The sequence below is a fragment of the Excalfactoria chinensis genome, chromosome 5 (assembly GCF_039878825.1).
Source record: "Excalfactoria chinensis isolate bCotChi1 chromosome 5, bCotChi1.hap2, whole genome shotgun sequence".
NCBI classification, from domain to species: Eukaryota; Metazoa; Chordata; class Aves; order Galliformes; family Phasianidae; genus Excalfactoria; species Excalfactoria chinensis.
The window spans coordinates 34,426,494-34,445,371 of NC_092829.1; the positions used below are offsets into that span (position 1 = coordinate 34,426,494).

The 18,878-nt window shown below is 44.0% G+C and overlaps 1 protein-coding gene across 2 annotated transcripts in view; it reads right to left on the reverse strand.

Annotated features, from left to right (window-relative positions):
• Positions 1-362: 362 nt before the first annotated feature.
• The window catches only part of AMBRA1 (autophagy and beclin 1 regulator 1), a 123,592-nt gene continuing 105,076 nt past the window's right edge, over positions 363-18,878 (reverse strand). For both annotated transcript variants that reach the window (XM_072338664.1, XM_072338663.1), the window contains exons 16-18: positions 11,014-11,106; positions 9,175-9,368; positions 363-1,885 (exon numbers count right to left, since the gene is read on the reverse strand). In XM_072338664.1, coding sequence (XP_072194765.1) covers positions 1,395-1,885; positions 9,175-9,368; positions 11,014-11,106 — 778 coding nt within the window. In that variant the 3' untranslated portion in view covers positions 363-1,394. The remainder of the gene's footprint in view (positions 1,886-9,174; positions 9,369-11,013; positions 11,107-18,878) is intronic.

Sequence of the window (18,878 nt, forward strand, 5' to 3'; positions counted from 1 at the left end):
GGTCAGCAAGACAGATCCCCCTCTGCTTGCCTAAGATGGACAGAGCTGTTATGTACCATTTTGAGCAGGACAGGAGAAATGCTCCCCTTTCTCTCTGTTGCAGTACCTGAATGATAGGAAATGCAGAAGTGCCTGCTCATCCCCAGACTGGTTGAAAGGCAACTTGCAATTGAGATTCTCTATTCCTTCCCTCTGCTCCATAGTTGAAAACCTTCCACTCCAACTCTGAGCCTGCTATCCTTCCGGAAAGGGAATGACCATTGTCAGACGTTTGTAAGCTACCTTGAGATTCTGAGCTGGATGTACCTATCTCCCGAAGTTGATCCCACAGACATCCATCACACAAATGAAGACAGTAGGTCAAGCAAGGGTTTGTCATATTTTAATGACATTGATCTTTGGTGTTTCCCTCGTTAGCACTCACACTCTCCCTGTCCTTCTTCCACAAACCTGCTAGGGATGGAGAGTTACAAACGAAAAGGAAAATCACATTTGAGACTAAAAACAGAATATCAGAGCCTTGATTTCTCCACTAGAAACTACATGTACAAGGTCAAGATTTCACATGCAACACCTTACATCACAGACCCATACCTCACACCCTGGCCTAGAGCTCAAAGACATTTCCTGCCCCCTGCCAAGGAGGTGCAGCTCAGTCCTGGCACCATGTAACCACTGGGATGGCTCACCCATGTTAAATGTTGGCACAACTTATGAACTGCATCCTGACTGGAGAGCAGTAGCCCCTGTCCCTCTATTCATCTACATAGCAGCTCTGCTTAGGTTCCTGGCAAGTACTAACCTAATTTCTAAGAAGGAAAGATCCCCACGTGTAAGCAGTTCCCGAGCCATGAAGGTTTTGATGAATCCTAGCTCTTCCCAGAAAAGACCACAGCACAGGACTGTGTCCTGGAAGACTCCTCTGCTCCAGCAACAGCGCTGGAGCATCACGCCCAGGTTTGCACAGGAGGGCTGCCAGTCTCCGGAAGGATGCTCAGGCCCATTTCCCTTCACTCTGCTGATCAGCCCCTATGCATAAAAGGGCAGGAAAAAGGAAAGGGAAGAAGCATTACAAAGAATGACACTGACCAAATTGCAGGGTTGAGCTCAGTGGATCCCACACGACTTCAAAATCTGCATGGGGTGCAGCCAGTATTGTTTATATTCCTGTTCTTATTCAGCAGTGGGAATGTTGGAAGTTAAGATACTATGCTTCCTTGCCCATGGCTTCCTCGCAGTTCTTATCCATTGCCACTCACCCAGGACATAGAAACCCTCTGAACTACCAACATCCTGTTGGAGCCACATGTCCCTACTCTTCCAGCTTCTGGCCAGCTGTGAGGTACAGGTCTCTGCTGAGCAGTACAAGGGTAGCACCAACACACAACTCATTTCTACCTGTTCCGCGACTCCCCACTGGTGCTGTCATTACTATAGAAGTTGGTACTGTCAGGAAGATGGTTATTATTAGTTAGGTCACTGTATTCGATTGGTCCCTCAGTGTCCATGGAGGGCTGGGCCTGCTCCGGCAGGTCCAGATCACCGGTGCCTCGTCCTTCACTCCCGCCAGAAGATGTCCGCGGGCTCAGGCCGTGCTCTGACAGCTGCATAGACTCTGAAAGGATCCGTCCCTCCAGCTCAGATGCCAGCTGCTGTGAGGTGGACTGATGTGCTGATGTGCCCTCAGCTCCAGTGGACTCCGCACCAGTCTGAGAGCTGCGGTGGATCCGGTGACTCACTATGATGTTGTTGCCAAAGCCACCCATGGACGCCATGGTGGTGCTCTGCTCCCGCTGCACCACAGCAGTCATGCCACCTTCTGCCATCAGCCTTTGTATCCTGCTCAGGGCATCCTCCCCACCGGCTCCATATTCTGGACCTTCACCTGCAAAGAGAGAGCAAAAGCAACTTTGGTGCACCAGGCAGACTAAAACACCAAGAAAACGCATGCACAATGTCACTGAATAACAGGGCACGTGTGCTGGGACAGAAGACAGGCTTTGCTCCAGTGGAAGCCCAGTATTTCATTTCTGTAACTTTCCTTCAAATGCCAAACAAATGCAGTGCCCTCTGTCAAGAAGTCCAATGTGTAGGTTCCTGCTCTCCTCAACATATATCTTTTCGAGGAACATCTCTTAAGGTCTCTGTTTACTCTCCCTCAAACTTCCCCTCATAATCTGGTTGTAGTGAGCTCTGAGGGAACCACTGTCAAATGCCTTGGCTGCTGAAGATCACCTCTGAAAAAGAAAATCTCTCAGACAAACAGCCCATGTAGATTAAACCCCACGGCAGGAACATTCAAGCCCAGTTCTGTTTTTCACCATTCTCCTTTTGCTACAAACCTTAACCAGACCGTCTGGGGAAAACAATCTGTAATCATAAACTACCAGAATCATTCCACAGTGGGATCCTGACGATTCTTATTAAAGAGATAAATCTCACTCCCAGCTCCATGAAGCTATCACAGTGCTGATTAGAGGAGGAGAAAACCATGGGCTCTCCTGGCACCGAAGAAATCAACACAAATGTCAACAAGGCTAAGATGTAGGCTGAAGTTAAAACACAACAAAAACCAAAATGCCACGCTGACTAGGAAGACAAAACACCTGGGACTGTGGGATAGAGATCGTGTCTCCAGTATGGGAGCTGGAATATTCAGCACACAAAACACCATGCTGCTGTAGATGTTAATTTTTGTGGAAAAAACAAGATAGTTAAAGCTGTTAACATTTATGCAGTCAGTCGGTGACAGCTTACTCCTTTTATTCTCTGTCTCAGTGGTATTTGCATCAAATACCATTGACTTCCTCCACCACAGAGTATGCCTAATTTCTTCAAGCAAGCCTGCTGACATACTGCCCTGCTGTAGAAACACAGCAGATATTAAGGGTAAGCTTAATTCTCACAAGCAGAATAAGTCCTTTTCTGCTAGGAACGTAGCAAGCCTGCTATATCAACCATACATACAACAATTACATAGCTCCTTGATTAGGGCATTAGTGAGACCGTGGAGACACCAGTAATCACATGAGAATTTGAAGCAGAGCCCAGAGGATTGTGCAAGAACACTGACTGTGCAGAGCACGGCCAATAGCTGCAAGCAAAGAAATCCTGTCCAGGATGCGGTTGATGTATGAGCTAGGAACCAGATTGACCAGCACAAGCAAGACCAAGAAAAGAATAAGGAAGGATTGGAAGGACTGGAAACTTCGGTGTGAAAGACATGAATGCCAGGTAATATTGGAACATCAGTCTTGAGCAAGAGTTAAGTGGAAGGTTTGAGAAGCATGGTTTTGAATTCAGTCGCTGCTGCTTCCTTCTGGGGACACAGTCATAAGCACTTCATTACCAACCATCTGGTCAGGCCAGACAGGAAGCTCGAGAAAGCCAAGATGTGCAACCTGGTTGAGAGGAGTGCCAGCCCACCCTACCTACACAAGCCCTGGAACAGCAGGTACTGTGCTCTTGACAGATCGCCTGCTATAAGCTGGCCCATGCAGGAGTGCTGGAACTGTGTATCAGCCTGGGTCCCCAGCCGATGCTCCTTAACATTACAAACATATGCTTCACAAGAGGAGTCCATGCACACAGCGCACACCGCAGCATCTCCTGCTATTCCCATCCCCTTAATTACTACATGTTATAGCTGAACTGCCAGTTAAGGCACATGCCTGCTCAGAGGCTGATGCCATAGTAGGAATTGGAAGGTCAGAAGTCCTCAGACTACAAGGACTGAGACACAGATGTGCTGGAAATGCCAGAAAGACAGATTATCAAATGCCAGAAGTCAGCTTTACCATTCAAGTGGCCAAGAAGCACCTCTACTCTGGGAGTTAGGGAGTTGTCCTCCCCCCTTCTCACTCTCCTCAGGTTTCAATTTCAGCTGACTGGATCAGAGCAAAGCTTCCCGAGCAGCGTGCCTTGTGCTGAACAACAGCACAGATTCACATAACAGCCTATTTCTACTGTCTGGTGACTCCCACACATGTTCTTCACCATGCTGCCAAGGCAGACCACACTAGTTCTCCGTGCAAGTGAAATAAGCTAACTTCCATTTAGTGGACATTCAGGCTACATACCTGGGCACTTACCCAAAACAACAAGTGCCCTGAACCCAAACCTGAGGTTACCAGAAATTTCAGCTTGATGTAGTGGTCAAGCTCCATTACTTACCCAACAGCTGAATAAAAACTGGACAGAGAGAAATCCTGTTCTGGTGACACCTTTTTCATATACCAAGGGTTTTAAGCATAACCTGAGGTCCTGCAGGAGCAATAAGCCACATGACTGCATATCTTATTCTCCATCCAGAGAAGGCAATTCCTCTTATTTTATGCTCAAAGCTACATTCTGATCTTCCAAGTCCTGTAAGATCCTTTATGCTAAGGATAAAGGAAAAAACACCCAGAGTACTGAAGACAAAATTCAGAAAACTGAGCCAACTGGTTCCGGAAACAGACAGTGTGTGGAGCAGGTAGGTGTAAGACCTGGAAACTTGTTTTCTACCTCAGCTGTTCCTGGGTCAGAATCCATCACAAGGCAGGAAGTAATCCCAAAAGGGTCCATCCACTTCTGGATAAAGACATACGTATTCTGTGCCTGACAGTACAGAGAAGCAATACTCCATTCCCTTCCAGTAATAAGCTATTCCCACAAACCTTTTCTACTCAAAGTAGTAAGAAAAACCTTTTCTTACCCAAAGTGACATTTTCAGAGTTCCAAACCCCCATCAATCCCACAAATACACACTGAAAATCACTCCTGAGAGTAATTATCCCAAGGGCCACAGCATTTCAGTCACTCTGGGTGACAAGGATACTCCTGAGCTAATGCATTTGGCTGCTGAAGCCCTCTACCACACTACTCCAGTAGGATGAATTTGTTACAGAAGACTACAAAGGCAAAATGCTTGGCAATCTGTCAACGTAGGTGGGTATACAGAGTATTTCTGCTCTTAAAGGAAGTGGAATCTGACATAAACACAGGGTGTACAACTTATTTACAAACGGACATGGAGAATGCAACACCCGATAGAACAAAGCCCACGAAGGCAGTCGGACTCATCTGTTGCTGTGCAATACAGTGATATCCCTCTTCAATTTTTCCTATTTTCAGCTTTTCTCTTTCTAAACTCAAGCAGTAGCTAGCTATGCCTGCAAACAAAGCTGTAAAATTAGCACTAAGTGTTAGTACTGCAGAGTTACCTAAGTCTTCAGAGTACATGGAACAAGAGCTCTGAGGTGTGAGCTGACCCACTAATTCAGATGCTCAAAGATAAAAATAAAAGCATTTTAAAATTAATTCATGTATTGTAGAAGGGGAGGAAGGGGAGGGTCACAGCTCTGCCTAACCAGCTATGAATAACAGCATCTCCCCTAGTGCCAGAAGAAACACTACCAGTTACTTTCCTCCCCAGCCCGCTCAGAAGCAGGCTCACACTCCCTGTCTGAGGTGGCTAATTCGAACAGAAAAGGCACAGCTGCTTTGACTCATAACCAATTTCTTAACAATAACTTACCTTGGTGATTGGAAGAGTGAAACTTATTTTTCTCATTAGAGTTTAAAAATTGCTCTATAATTTAATCCCAAGAGAGTCAGGTACTTGAAGTACTTAGCACTGTAAAGGCTTGCACAGTACCTGAAGATGATTTTTTTCAGGGAGCATTTTTCAGAGGGCTTTAAAGAGAAAGTGAACTTTGCTGTTCTGTCGGGCGCGTGACACACTGTACAGATCTGCAGCTCTATAGGACACGGTACATTTTACAGATGGGCAGGCAGATGAAAGGTTAAGGGACCTGCCCACGTTTCTGCCTGGAGAATGAAAGGCAGATCTGTAAATAGAGCCCTGGTGTCCCGGTTCCCACACTGATCACAAGAAGTCACATCACATATGACAACAGCATTGCAGGAACGTGTTCAGCTAATGCAAAATGGTATGTTTCTTCATAGCACACGTGAGGCGCAGCTGCTATCAGGGTATTCCTGCCCATGCAGTCCCTCAGCACGTGTTCCTAATGTCTCAGATTAAATGTATTACATCACAGCTAGGCACACTGACTGTGCTCCTAAGTGCTGCTTAGGCATCCTCAGGATGATCTGTTTATACCAGAAAAGTTTCATCTGCACTGGACATAATCACTGGATTAACTTGAAAATGTACCAACATGCAGCCAGAGATAGCATGGGCACATAACCAGACAGGTTTCCTGCAGTACCTCTTCCCCTGCTGGCAGCCAACATCGCTCACACCGCTCTTCACACATCCAGCAGCCTGAACAAGTGTCAGCCACAGCTTGACACAATCTGGACTGGGAATTACATTTTCTAAAGGTTAAACAGAGGTCATTAACACTCATAAAGAATCTTGCTGATTTTTGAGTGCGATTTCATATGCCAGTTGAATACAGAGCCTTTCCTCATTGTGCCCATTTGCAAGTGTAAATGTTTACATCATGCCCCAAAAGATTGTGTTTAATTAAGAATGCCTCCAAGTTACAACTCTACCACAATTTCCACTACGTCTGTCAGCTTAAAAGAAAGCAGGAGACAGCTGAAACACTGTTCTAGGCATTTCTCAGTACCTCTCCTAGTTTTTTTCCTAAATGTATCTTATCTTGGTTCATGTGTGGCTGGTGAGCAGAGCTCACAAGGCAGCTATCAACTGCTGTATAACAAAACCATACAGACATAAGAGGGATCCGCTTCTAATGAAGTCATCATATACTCATTCCTCCAAAGGAGGTAGAAAGATAATCAGAACAGCAAAGTCCCCGCAGAGCTTTGCATGAGAAAAGGAAACTATTTATACCACCACAGAGCTTAATTAGATTTCTGATGCAATTCTGCATACTTTTTTTTCTTTGTACAGTAAGCACACATCTGCAAGAAATGCTGTGATCCAGAATTCCCCACAGCAGCAGAGCTCACACGACACAGGACAGAAGCTCACTCCTGGGGGTAGCACTATTCTGTTTTAATTTTTCTGGGGAGACGTTCAGGGATTTTTATTTTGTTTTCTTTTTTTCTTTTCTTGTGACGAGGTGATAGATAAAACGTTCCTTTACTTTACTCAGAATCACATCTGATTTACCCATTTTGCTGTTGATAATACTTGCTAAGCCCTTACACAGTGATTTACATCTTCAAAGCCCCATACAAAACACTAATTAATCTTCACAGCCCCTTGTGTGCTGTATGGGAAGATTTATTCCCATTTGGTAGACGATTAATATTTTGCCTTAGGTTACATACTATGTTAGTGGTACTATGGTACACTTTCCCTCCCCATGCCCTTCTTTGGATGTCCCTGACATCAAGATACTGATTACAGGAAACCTTGTTTGCCTTTCCACAGACAAATAGTTATGGCAGATACAATGGGCAAATTTAACCATCAGAAAAGCAGCATAGCACCCAGTCTAACCTGCTTGAATGCACTGGGAGAATATGAGTTTACGATGCTAGAATAACAGTAACCTTAATGCCACAGCGAGATCAGCGGGACTCAAGCTATACATGTATTTTGCAACTTGCAGAAGAACTGATCAACTACAAAGCATGAACACCGGAATCGTCACCAGAGCACAGGTCCACACTGGGAGTAATTCCTTTGTTCTGGGAACCTGTATACCAGACAGGAGGATGGACAGCCCATTATGCAGGCAAAGCCACTTGTGTAAGGGCACACAGTTCCAGTCAGAGTTCACACCAGATGTGGAAACTGTTGCTCTTCTTTCAAGCAAGAGACAGACTACAAGTCTCTGCCCTTGGCTTGCTACCTTACACTCCTTTTCTTCTGAATGCTCTACGTTTCACTCCATTACAGAGAAACTCTGCCCACAACACCAGTAAGGGATATCTCTTCCCCACCTCACTGTCTAGTTACAAGCCATGCTCCAGATCTGAAAATGGAAAGGTTATAAAAAATGAAGAAGAGAAACCTGTAGGTGATTGCAGAACAGCAACAGAGGGAGGAAATATAGAAGTTCTCTTTTAACAGAGCAGAGAGAGGTCCCCACACCTGCAACATCAGCCATCACTGCCCTGATGCAAGAAGCTCCCAGAGCTGCTGCACGCTGTGCCCTGTTCTCTGTCTGCACACCACATTCAGTGGAAGCAACAGTTCCCATAAGCTCAACATTTGTCCAGACATTCTGTGTTCCAGTTGAATTCACATGTCCTCAACTGCATTAATGTTCTAGAGAAGTTAATCCTAGTTCTGCTGAGATTAGCAGATAGGAAGCAACACAGATCAGGAATCTGCAATCTAACATTAAGCAGAAGAGCCAGTATCAGTGAAACACAAAATTGTATCACACATGCTGGATGCTGCAGAGTGGGAACTGTGAAAGAGTTGCATGCCAAAAGGCATCTTCCACAATGTCAGACCACAAAGCATACAGATACGGATGTCATGGGGCTGCTCTGCACAGTCAGATGGACTGTCATGAACTTTCAAAATTGCCCCTTTAATTTTCTCTGCCTTTCCCACATACACACAGTCCAACACCAAGCTTTCAGAGTTGGACCCAAGTGCTACAGTTCAGTACAGAGACAGGAAGCCTGGACAAAATTACTATGGTTTCAAATTATCAGTGATTTGTTATCATAAAGGAACTGCACATCAGCTGCTCAAAGCTCTTTATATGCTGATAATTTCTCCCACACTGGGAAACATTAGAGATGTTTTCCAGTAGCTGAGCTGGACATTCATCACAGCTTTCATTAATCAGACTAAGGAGAACACTCATATCTGCCTTTGTGAGAATTAATTTAAAGTATGTTATTTTGTATTTCAAGGCTGAGCTTGTGAAGCTTGCATGGGTTTCAGGTGCAGAGGTTGAAGGACCAATTGATGATCCTCAGCAGTCTGCAGCCCTACTGATGGTTACAGCACAGAGTATTTGTGAGGAGTGATGCCAGTACAATTGGCTTTTCTTGAGATCACTGTGTCTTTGTACAGCTGATTTTACCCTGTGAAAGCATATGAAAAAGACTTTTCTATTCATGTGGACAAGCTGCCATGATCATCTTGGCCTGGCTACAGGTAAATCATGCTGGAGAAATCTTTGCTGAAGAGATCCAGAAGTGTAAAAAATGCGTCATGGGATATGGAATCTATATGGAAACTCCTCACCCAGCAGATAAGTTCTGGCAAATAAATAAGCTCCTCACCTTCCCCAGTCCCTGCAGAGGTGGATTCCTGCTCCTGTACCTCCCTCTCTGTCTGAGTCTCGGCATTCTGCAGCTGAGGCGCCAAGGTCTGGGTACCCTGTGAAGTCACAGAAGTGGGGGGATTTCGGGGTTGTAGGCCTATGGCATTCATCAGGCCCATGTCCCTATCTGTCCTCCACGTGGCTCTGCTGGTTCTGAAAAGAGAGAAAAACAAATATGATCATAAGCATTGGAGGTAAAATATCCCAGCAAGATGGAAGCATCTACCTGAGCCTCTTCCAGTCTCCACTCCAACCAGGCAGCTTCCAGCCACTGCATAGTTTGGGACTGGAGTGAATGGTTATCTGCACTTAAGCACAGACACATCTTTCCAGCCTCAGCTAGCTGGTCTCTTGAGTTTTAGGCTAAGAGTGTCTTTCAGTCTACTCACCCTTCCACAGAAGCAGTGTGTCTGACAGGCTTAAATATGTATCCCTGCAGTACCACAGCCTGCAGAACTATTCGCTCTCGGGGTCACTGAGTTCAGTTGGCAACACAAATTCAGCGCAGGACCATAAACACACATACCACCTCCCTCTGCAGCAGGACAGTTTCTGCTCCTGAGGGTACAGCCTGTATCCTTTCCCTCATCTGGACCCCCTAGTTTGTCAGCATCACACATGAATGCACTCTGGCAGGCATTTCTGCTTGTTCCAGTCAGACAAGAGAAATTCTCTGTTCTCCAAAGCAAATAACAGGAACCGCCTCAAGGCTCATTAGCTTCCCAGAGAAGAACAGTTGAAGTGTATTCAGCTACAAAAGCTGAATATTGGTAATGCTTGGATGCTCTTTCCAAAACTGACCTCTGGCTGTAAGTGCTGGGAATGGTAAAGAGTTTCTAGGAAAGACTGCCTCGTTCACAGTCAAATTCTTTTGTAAGTTTTTGAAATCTGCCTTGCTTCTCTTACCCTCTCTCAGGAATTTGTTCATTCTCAAGCAGTGTTTCTGTCTCTGATGCTTGAATCCCCTAAAGAGGTAATGAAGCTCCCACCTTTCAGGCTGCTCCTTAGCCCATCACACAAGACTGATATACACTGTCAAAAAAAATGCAAGTAGTGGCAATATCCACTCATGGCAGGCAGAGAATCTCTGCTGTTTATTGTTCATTTTCAGTCAGACAAAGGCTGTAGGACAGCATAAACACCGACTCTTAACCTGCTTGGGATCCTGAAGCTCACGGTTCAGAAACAAGACTGCAACACTCTTGACGAGACCGGTGAGCTTAAGGAGAAGCACTTTTCAATGGGGAAAAAGCATGGTACTGCACTATTATATTTGTGTTTAGGATAACTAAATGCATGTATGCATCATTAGGTAGACTGGATGAAGAAGCCAACTGGGCTCTAAACGGATTTAGCTTTATTTTTAGAGTTCAGTCATGAGAAACAACTGTCCCATGACTAGAAACCAAAAGGATGAAAATCATTCACAGAGGCCACCCAATGGATTTGCACTTGTCTCTACAAACACCACATTGCTCAGTTATCCTCCAAAGGCACCATTAACTTAGCATTGCATCTTTGATGATTGAAGCTTCACATGTTCCTCCTATATCTTGCTCAAGGATATTACCAAGGCAATAGATGACACATGTAATTCACTATCTCCAGCAGCACTTTTGGGCATCTCACTTTCCGAAAGCATCCCAAGTGGCCTAACACAATAATGTAAAAGGAGATGAAAATTGTGTTTTTAAAGCTGCTGGTACAAAGGGAACACATGGCAAAAAGTGATGCTGTCAGATGTAATGAAGCCAATAGAAAGAGTCAGCTTGCTCTAACCCATGTCCAGGAGACTCACCCAGGCCGCTCAGTGCTCCTGCTGCTGGAATGCACAGTGAAGACATTCTCATTCTGCTGGTCCCAGTGGTATTCAACTCCAGAGTTTAAGGCCCTTGAAACACCAAAGAAAAAGTTATTAGTATGGCAGGACACTGTTTCAGCAAGCATGCATTACATCACCACAACGTGGAGGATAGTGCTGATTCCTGTCCCACAGAGAACACAGGTCTAGCTCAGCTCATGTTTTCATTACAGGGGTTCATCATCACTTGCAAACACCGAGTATTGTATTACCCAGATAGCTGTGGAGTATCCCATTCATTTCAATTCAATATTAGTACTGAAGCACAGCAATACGAGCAGAGAGATTTTCAGGAAATGAAGACATACAACTGTGTATAAAATCAGGTTACCGTACCTCCAAGTGACTAAACAAAGAATTGGAATGGAAAGACCAATTCTCTTTGTGGTGTCTGCCAGCATTTCCTGCTCTAGGTAATGCTAAGTAAAACACTGCTCTCTATTTGACAATTAGTTTCTTTGTTGGTTCTCATTCTTTCTACCTAAAAATAAATCCCTATGCAGCTTTCCCACTGACAGTCACTGCAGAGCAAGGGCAGACTCAGAGGAAATTCTGGTAAGTTTCCACAAAAGAGTGTGCTGGATCAACTATATCTGTGCCGGAAAAGTCCAAAACTAGTATTTTACAGCAAATGTTACTAAGTTTAGCAAAACAGCAACGCTCCAACAAAGTTTCACAGTGCATTGTCTAAGAAGATATGTAAATCCAGGGCCAGCTAATCACCTCACAGGAACAGGCAAGGTCAACAGTGTATTGCTATTCACCACTGCACTGCTGAAGACACTAAGCTGTTGTAGCCAGGATGCTCTAAGTATACCTCCTACAATTTCTGAGGCCCAGCAGCAATTCAACAGGAAGAAGATAATACGGAATTCCAACTTATTCCATACCACACAGAAATAAGAGGCCTTCTAGTCACTTAAGAGCATCCATCTTCTCCTATAGGATCAAAGCAGGTGACTATGGGATTTGATCTAGCCAGTTGAGAAGCCCTGCCTACATAAAGTGCAAGAGCATGGACAACACTGTAGTTATTTCAAGCCCAGTATAACAGAAAGAGCATTGATATAAGCCTAAGGATCATCTGTCACACTCTGTAAGCCTCCAATCACAGGACTGATGCTGTGGCAAAAGGAAAAGAAGGAAGTCCTGCAAAGATAGAAAGGAGCTGCATGTGAAGGGAGGGACACACATCACTCCTCAAGTAGTCTGAAAGCATTCATCCGGTCTGAAAGAAGGATACAGAACAAGTTGCTGGTAGCTGAGTATGACTGAGGCATAAACGTAAATACAGTGTTTATGAGTATACATGAAAACACACATCCTCCATAATGAGATGTCTCAGCAGAACTGCAGTAAGACTCCAGTTCAGAAGGGGGAAGGATGTTGCAGGTCAGGTGTGTTGCAGTGGCTAAGCTGTGCCGACTGGAGGCCTGGGGCATGGCTGCTGGGTGACAGAATCTCAGGTGAGGGCCAAGGGCAAAAGCTGTAGAAAATGAGGTCAGCAGACATGGTTCTGCAGAAGTGATCATTACAGGCTTTTTTCCAAGCTAGCCCTGCACTGTATTATATCCCATGAAAGCAGCTGACACAGAGATGCTGATTTACACAGACTTCAGAGTTTACTGGCAGATGACAATCTACCACTGCACACATGCTGGTCCCTCTCTGGTTGTTCCATCCTTTGTACACCAGAACCTAACTGTCACACTCTGCTGCCTACAAAGCGACAAACTCCCTGGGTAAGGAAGACTTCTTATCTTGGTAGTGAAATTTTCCAGAAAAAAATAACCTCCTAAGTATTGGCAGCCGTGGTACAATAGAGCCAAACTGACCCATGCTCTTCTATCTCTCCCTTCACACTTTCATGCTTTCTGAAGTACAGGCATGGTCCCCACAGCCACCCACGACTGGTATTCCTCACCTACACCCTGTGCGAACCACTCGTTTTTGTCAGTTTCCACTTCCAGAAACCAGAAGATTGCAAAATCTTCCCCAGGGCAAATCAGGAGCTGGCAATCCTGCATTTCTCTCCTTCCCCCAAACACCCAACAGCCTGTACTACACAGAAAGCTCAGCACACATACACATTTGAGTGATTCATCTTACTTCTAAAGGGAGCATCATGATACCAGCATCATGCTGACACACAAAGCAGGAGTAAATGCTGCTGTCCGTTCTCCCACCCATTCTGCAGAGGCTCGCTGTCGTACAGTCAGGTTCTTGGATAGGAAATCCCAGTTCAAATCCATGCTGTCAGTTCACACCTTTCTCTGGACAGTGAAATCAATAGCCATTCTGCTGAATACATGACTTCGCACGCTACTTTTAAATGCTGCCATTTATCAACTATATTTCACTGCCAAGAACCTATTAGCTGCTCATTTACTGCCAGAGAGCAGAGGACTTTGCTTTCCTTTTGCAGGAGGAAGGCCTGTGGCAGCTGGTACTGCAGCTGCCTTTGCTGACTCTGACATTTAAGCCGAGGTCACAAGATTTGGTCACGATGGGAATTCAGCATCCTCACTGCCACTTTAACCCGGATTTTTAGCCAGGACTAAGCATGTCTACCAGTAAAGCCAGAAAACTGGCTCAGAACAGGCAGTGGGCAGTAAGCATCCTCACTGCTACCTGTCAGCACTTTTCTCCCACCAGGGCCAACCAAACAACTTGCTCTTTCCCAGCTCCACATCTTGTAACAGACTTCTAGGGGTAAAGCCTTTTGCATGATCTTTGCTTTCTCTTGCAAACGTGTACATCTCTCTGATGTGGAATCCACGGCTATAAGGAAGGTGTCCACCTTACAGCCTTAGGATGACTGTTGGAGACTATGCAAAGGATTCTTCAGAATGCATCAATATGCAGTGGAGAAAGCAAATGCCTGAACCTACTAGAGGGAGTCAGCCGGGCAGTATAATTTATACAGAGATCATCACCTCACGATTAGCAAATATTTAATCAAGGAAAAGCCACTATTTTATGGGTTAAGTGACAGTTTTTTGGCCTTGTCTGCATTAGAAAATTGATCAGATATTTGTGCCTTAATCCATCTTAAGCACGTAAGACGTGACATCCACAATTACTTTGGTTTAAAACATTTTCAATTAAGCTTAAAGATTTGCACTGGTTTAACCACACCTATTTAAAACAGTGCAGTCTCCCTTGGCAGAAAACCTGAAGGGTTTTTTTACGCCCTTTGCAAAATATTGCTTGATTTTTGTAAATTAGCAAGCCTTTTGCAGCACGTTTCCCAGGAGACTTGCAAATCAAGGCTTGACTATTCATTTCACAGAAGAGCTTACACTGGAGAAATGAATATTTTTCAGGAAGCGTTTAGCTTTTGCTCGATCAAACTCCAGGCATGGAAATGCTGGAAGCCCTTAACATTTTCCAAGGCATAAGGTAGAAGCTTTGTGTAGCATGGAGCATGTTGCCACTTGGATGTGGACTCAATAAGGAGGACATTCGTTGCCGAAGGCTTCTGGGTGAAAAATTGCAATTCTCCACACTGTGTCAGTCATGGACAGTGAAGTCCACTTAGGCAAGTTCTTATTTTTTTTTTCTTTTTATGGCTGTCTCTAAACCCTCACTGGAAATTTCCATTAGCTTTGTCAGATGCAGAGCTGCTCTCTGACAGGCTTTCCCAGCAGAGCAAGCCTCTGTCCAGCTCCTGTTATTAACGAGCTTGAAGAAGATGAAGGGCACAGACTTGCATGCTTTGCTGAGAGCTGAATAAGGACTCTAAGTGGTGCCTGCTAAGTACCAAGTGGCGACAACTTCAGTAACACAGCCCCTCCTCCTGCACTGGGCTACATAGCTCATATTCAATCCCCTGAAGAACCTAGAATCAAACTCTAGAAGTTAACGATGAATTCACACGTAACGAGAAAGAAAAGATGAAACACTACTTATAGCACTGTCTTAAACAGTATTTGAAGAGTAAACCGAGGGAGCAGCAGCCAGCACAGACTGACAGACATTTGGGTAATGGCCCAGCTGGTATATCCATAATCCGGGGTTGAAGAGAAGGAGGATAGGACAACCTACCATAACAATAAAGCTCAGCATCAAGATGGCAAAACAAAGAAATCATTTGCAGGTAAGTTACAGATGTCCAGAAAGGCAGAAATAATACTTGCTTACTGTCTTTTCACTTGAGTCATCCCCACTCCTGAAGAACATACAAACAGTGGCCAAGTTCTCTCCATCAGATGCTGCCACATGGAAAGACTCAACAGTAGCAAATATGTCTGCTACAGCATTGAATCAATTTCTGATTATGACACTGCTGCCTGCAATCCCTCCCTACATATAAAAGTACTAGTACAAACCCATTTCTATCATGTAAGCTCCTGGCAAGCCCAACATGGAACAGACATACTGCACTGCAAAGCACTGCAGCACAGAGCCAGGTGAAGATCAGATTTTCATGCTGCCAGTGCTCACTTCCTCTAAGTTAGTCTTTAAAGCTATTTTCTCTAATATACTGCCCATTCAAGATCATTAACAGCCAGTTTAGTTTACAAAGGATTTTAGTTTACCATGATGCACTTTCCTCCCTTTGCTTAAACTTATTAACTCTTACAGCATTCAAACCATGTCAAGCAAATATAGGGGGAGTCACAGAGAGCAAGGTGATACCATGTCAGGAACAGCAATCCATTGTTCTGGCTCAGGAATGAGGAATCAGTGCGTGGTACTCCATGCAATGCAATGCCTGGACAGATTCCAGATGCATCCTTGTCAGTAGCTCATTATCTCTTCTACCAGCATGTGCTGATCAGCACAGCAAGCTCCATCCCTGGCTCTCATGATTATCCAAGCAACATTATTGTCAGTACAAGGCAAAGTTTGGCACTCTCAGCAGTCGCCTGGGTAGGCAAACAATCATTTCTAACACCCGACTTCATAAATATTTAGCTTTCTGTCCATATGATGTGCAGAGGCAGACCCAAGAGAAAACTGGCTGCAGTGCAAACTGTATGGAACCATCACAGGATTCCTGGAACAGCACTGCTGGGCAGTAGTTCCCTTTGATCAACGTGGCAAGCTTCACTGGCACCTCCTACTTCAGAGCAAGGCCTTGGAGCACAGCCCATGTATGATTAGCCAGGGAAGAGCAGGAGACTGAACACAGGAATGTCTAACAAGGTAAGTCACAAAAGAAAAGGGCTGCAGTTTAAGAACCACAGGTACTTAAGTAGCATATGAAATTATCCGATTGATCACATCCAGGAGAGCACAGTAAAGGTCATCTCTTCACTACAGGTAGTAGCAGGTGTATTTTGAGTGTGTGGATCTCTACAGCCACACAGCCTGCTAGTTTTCCAGAATTCTGCAAGCTTCACCTACATGGAAAGCAGCAACTATATAAAAACTCATCCTGATACTTAGTTGAATTGCCAAAGGTGCTAAGAAGCAAAACAGCAAGCAGCTTGGCGCAGCTGGTAGCCACGTGCCTGCTTCAGGGAGGATGCCAACTCAACTTAGAATACTATATAAGATGACTGGCCCAGTTTATTCAATTGTGAAACTCTGCCAGTAATGTTAAATACTGGGATTTTTAAGAGGCTCCCTTCAAACTCACACCACTTAAACGAGCTTAGCCTTATTAATTTGGAGGCACCAGTGCCTTATAATACCTTCCTGCCTCCACAGGGTGAGTATGCATGAGTTTGTTCTGCCTGTCAGGGGACAAATAAAAGTGGATGCAATACAAGTTCCTGGAGAAAGTGGGTAAGATTTACAGAAGACACATCTCTAATAGTCTTCTTCCCCAGGTGAAAATGTGACATTTAAGCTCAGAAATTATCCTTCAAGTTAAGCTTTTAGAGACCTCAAAGAGAAAAAGATATTAACAAAGCAGAAAGGGTGCAAACTGAGTGGTTTCTTCTGATTCAGACTATCATGTAAGAAGCATCAACAGAAAACGCATGAGGAATTCCTGGGAAGAGTGTCCTAGATTACGAAATCAGTTTTTTGACACGAGTGATAAATGAAAATTAAGCATCAAGACAATGACAGAGCAGAAAGAAAGAGTTTTGTATGAAAGTGTTAGTGTTTGATCATCTTGGACCTAAGAACAAATATCATGGTTAAAAGTATTGCCCTTAAGGGACATGAAGCTACACAGCAATACCTCTGTTGAAAATAAGGACAAGAAAAGTCTTCTTGCAGACTTACATGCCCATGCTAATTTCTCCATCAAAAAGCCACAATTGCTTCTTAAAGCAAGCTTTGCTGACAGCTTTTTCATGCCACTCTCAGCAGGAAATAGAAGTTACAACCCACTCCTGACAGAAAAATGGGAATCCTCTGTATTTGACTCCTGTGCTACCCACATTGTAATGAGATATCAACTCTTCTGACGTTAAAAGAGACATACCCTCATTTGGAGTGGCATATTGGAGCCACAGTGCAAAATATCCATATTATTACAACACTGTAAGCAGATGGACAAAACACAAAGAAAGGAAGACTTTGAGTTAAGATTTTTCTCCTGCAAAGCTGGTAAGATCTTTGTGTATCATATAGTGCACTATGGAGCAGTTTTAACACTATTAATAAATGGATGCTTATGTGCACAAGAAGATGCCCTGCAGGTCAGATAACCTGGAATAAACAGGGCAGAAGAATTGTTTGCTGACTTTCTTCTCACTCAAAAGCTTGCCTGTATTCCACAGTATCACTTAAGTGGCTTCAACCATGTGAAACAGCATGCAGAGACCCTCTGAAAGGTTCCTCTGCATTCTGGAATTTGTTAGGTTCCCTAAATAAGAACTATCCAGCTTAGTATCACCTTAAACCAAGCTCTAAAGATGGATAACTTGCTTAAATTCCTTCAAAACCCAAAGCCTTGTTAATTGCTTTAAGTGATTATAGGCAGACTATGCTCTGAATAAGCTTTGAACTCTCAGAATATCTTAAGCTGTTTATGATCGATGAGCTCTTCCAGTGGCTTAGACAAATTACAATGTTAGGAGACTTCAGGGGAGTACAAATTGCTTAAGCCTTCTAAGGCCTTAAACATCTTAAACTGCTACAAGTCTGGAGAGCCAAACTCACACGTCAGTCTTTGAACTTTCACTGGAATTTTAGCAGAAACTAACAATCACCTTGATTCAAAGACAGCAACTCTGAAGTCAACTTCTGTAGATCTTATGCCAACAGACCAAACCAAGAAGACATTTAGAATGTGTTTAGAATGGGAGAAATCAATGTCAAAATAAGTGCTTACAATCAGCAAGCATAGCAAATGCTTTTTTTCTTTTTTTTTCTTTTATTTTTTTTTCCTCCCTCAAATAGAATATTGCATACAAAGCTGCCAAACTCCAGAACCATGGACCCTGTCTTGGTCAAATCTCAATGAGATCCAACACCAGACCAACTTCTCTGCTTTTATCTTCTGCAGTTTTGAAATCAGACAACTGAAAGTGTTGCGGTGGAACCTGCTCGAAAATCCGAACCTCCACAATTATTCCTGCAATTACATTTTTGAAGACACAGAGTTGAAATCATTTGCAGCACCGGGCAGCTTCTGGGTTTAAAACAGGGAAAGAAAATGAAGAAAAAGTTGGCTGTTTCACTTACTAGCTCAAATCACCACAATCTTGATGAAAAATGCATGTGTAAGGGACAACCAGTAACTCCACAAATAGACTGGATCAAAGCCTGGAAGATCAAAGATGATCTTATTGGAAAGCCAAGGGAACAAACAACCAAATGAGAAAGAAAGTCTAATATGGACCTGCAGAGAAAAAAGGTTCTAAAGAAGCAGGATGGACTGGTGCTGCCAAAGAGGG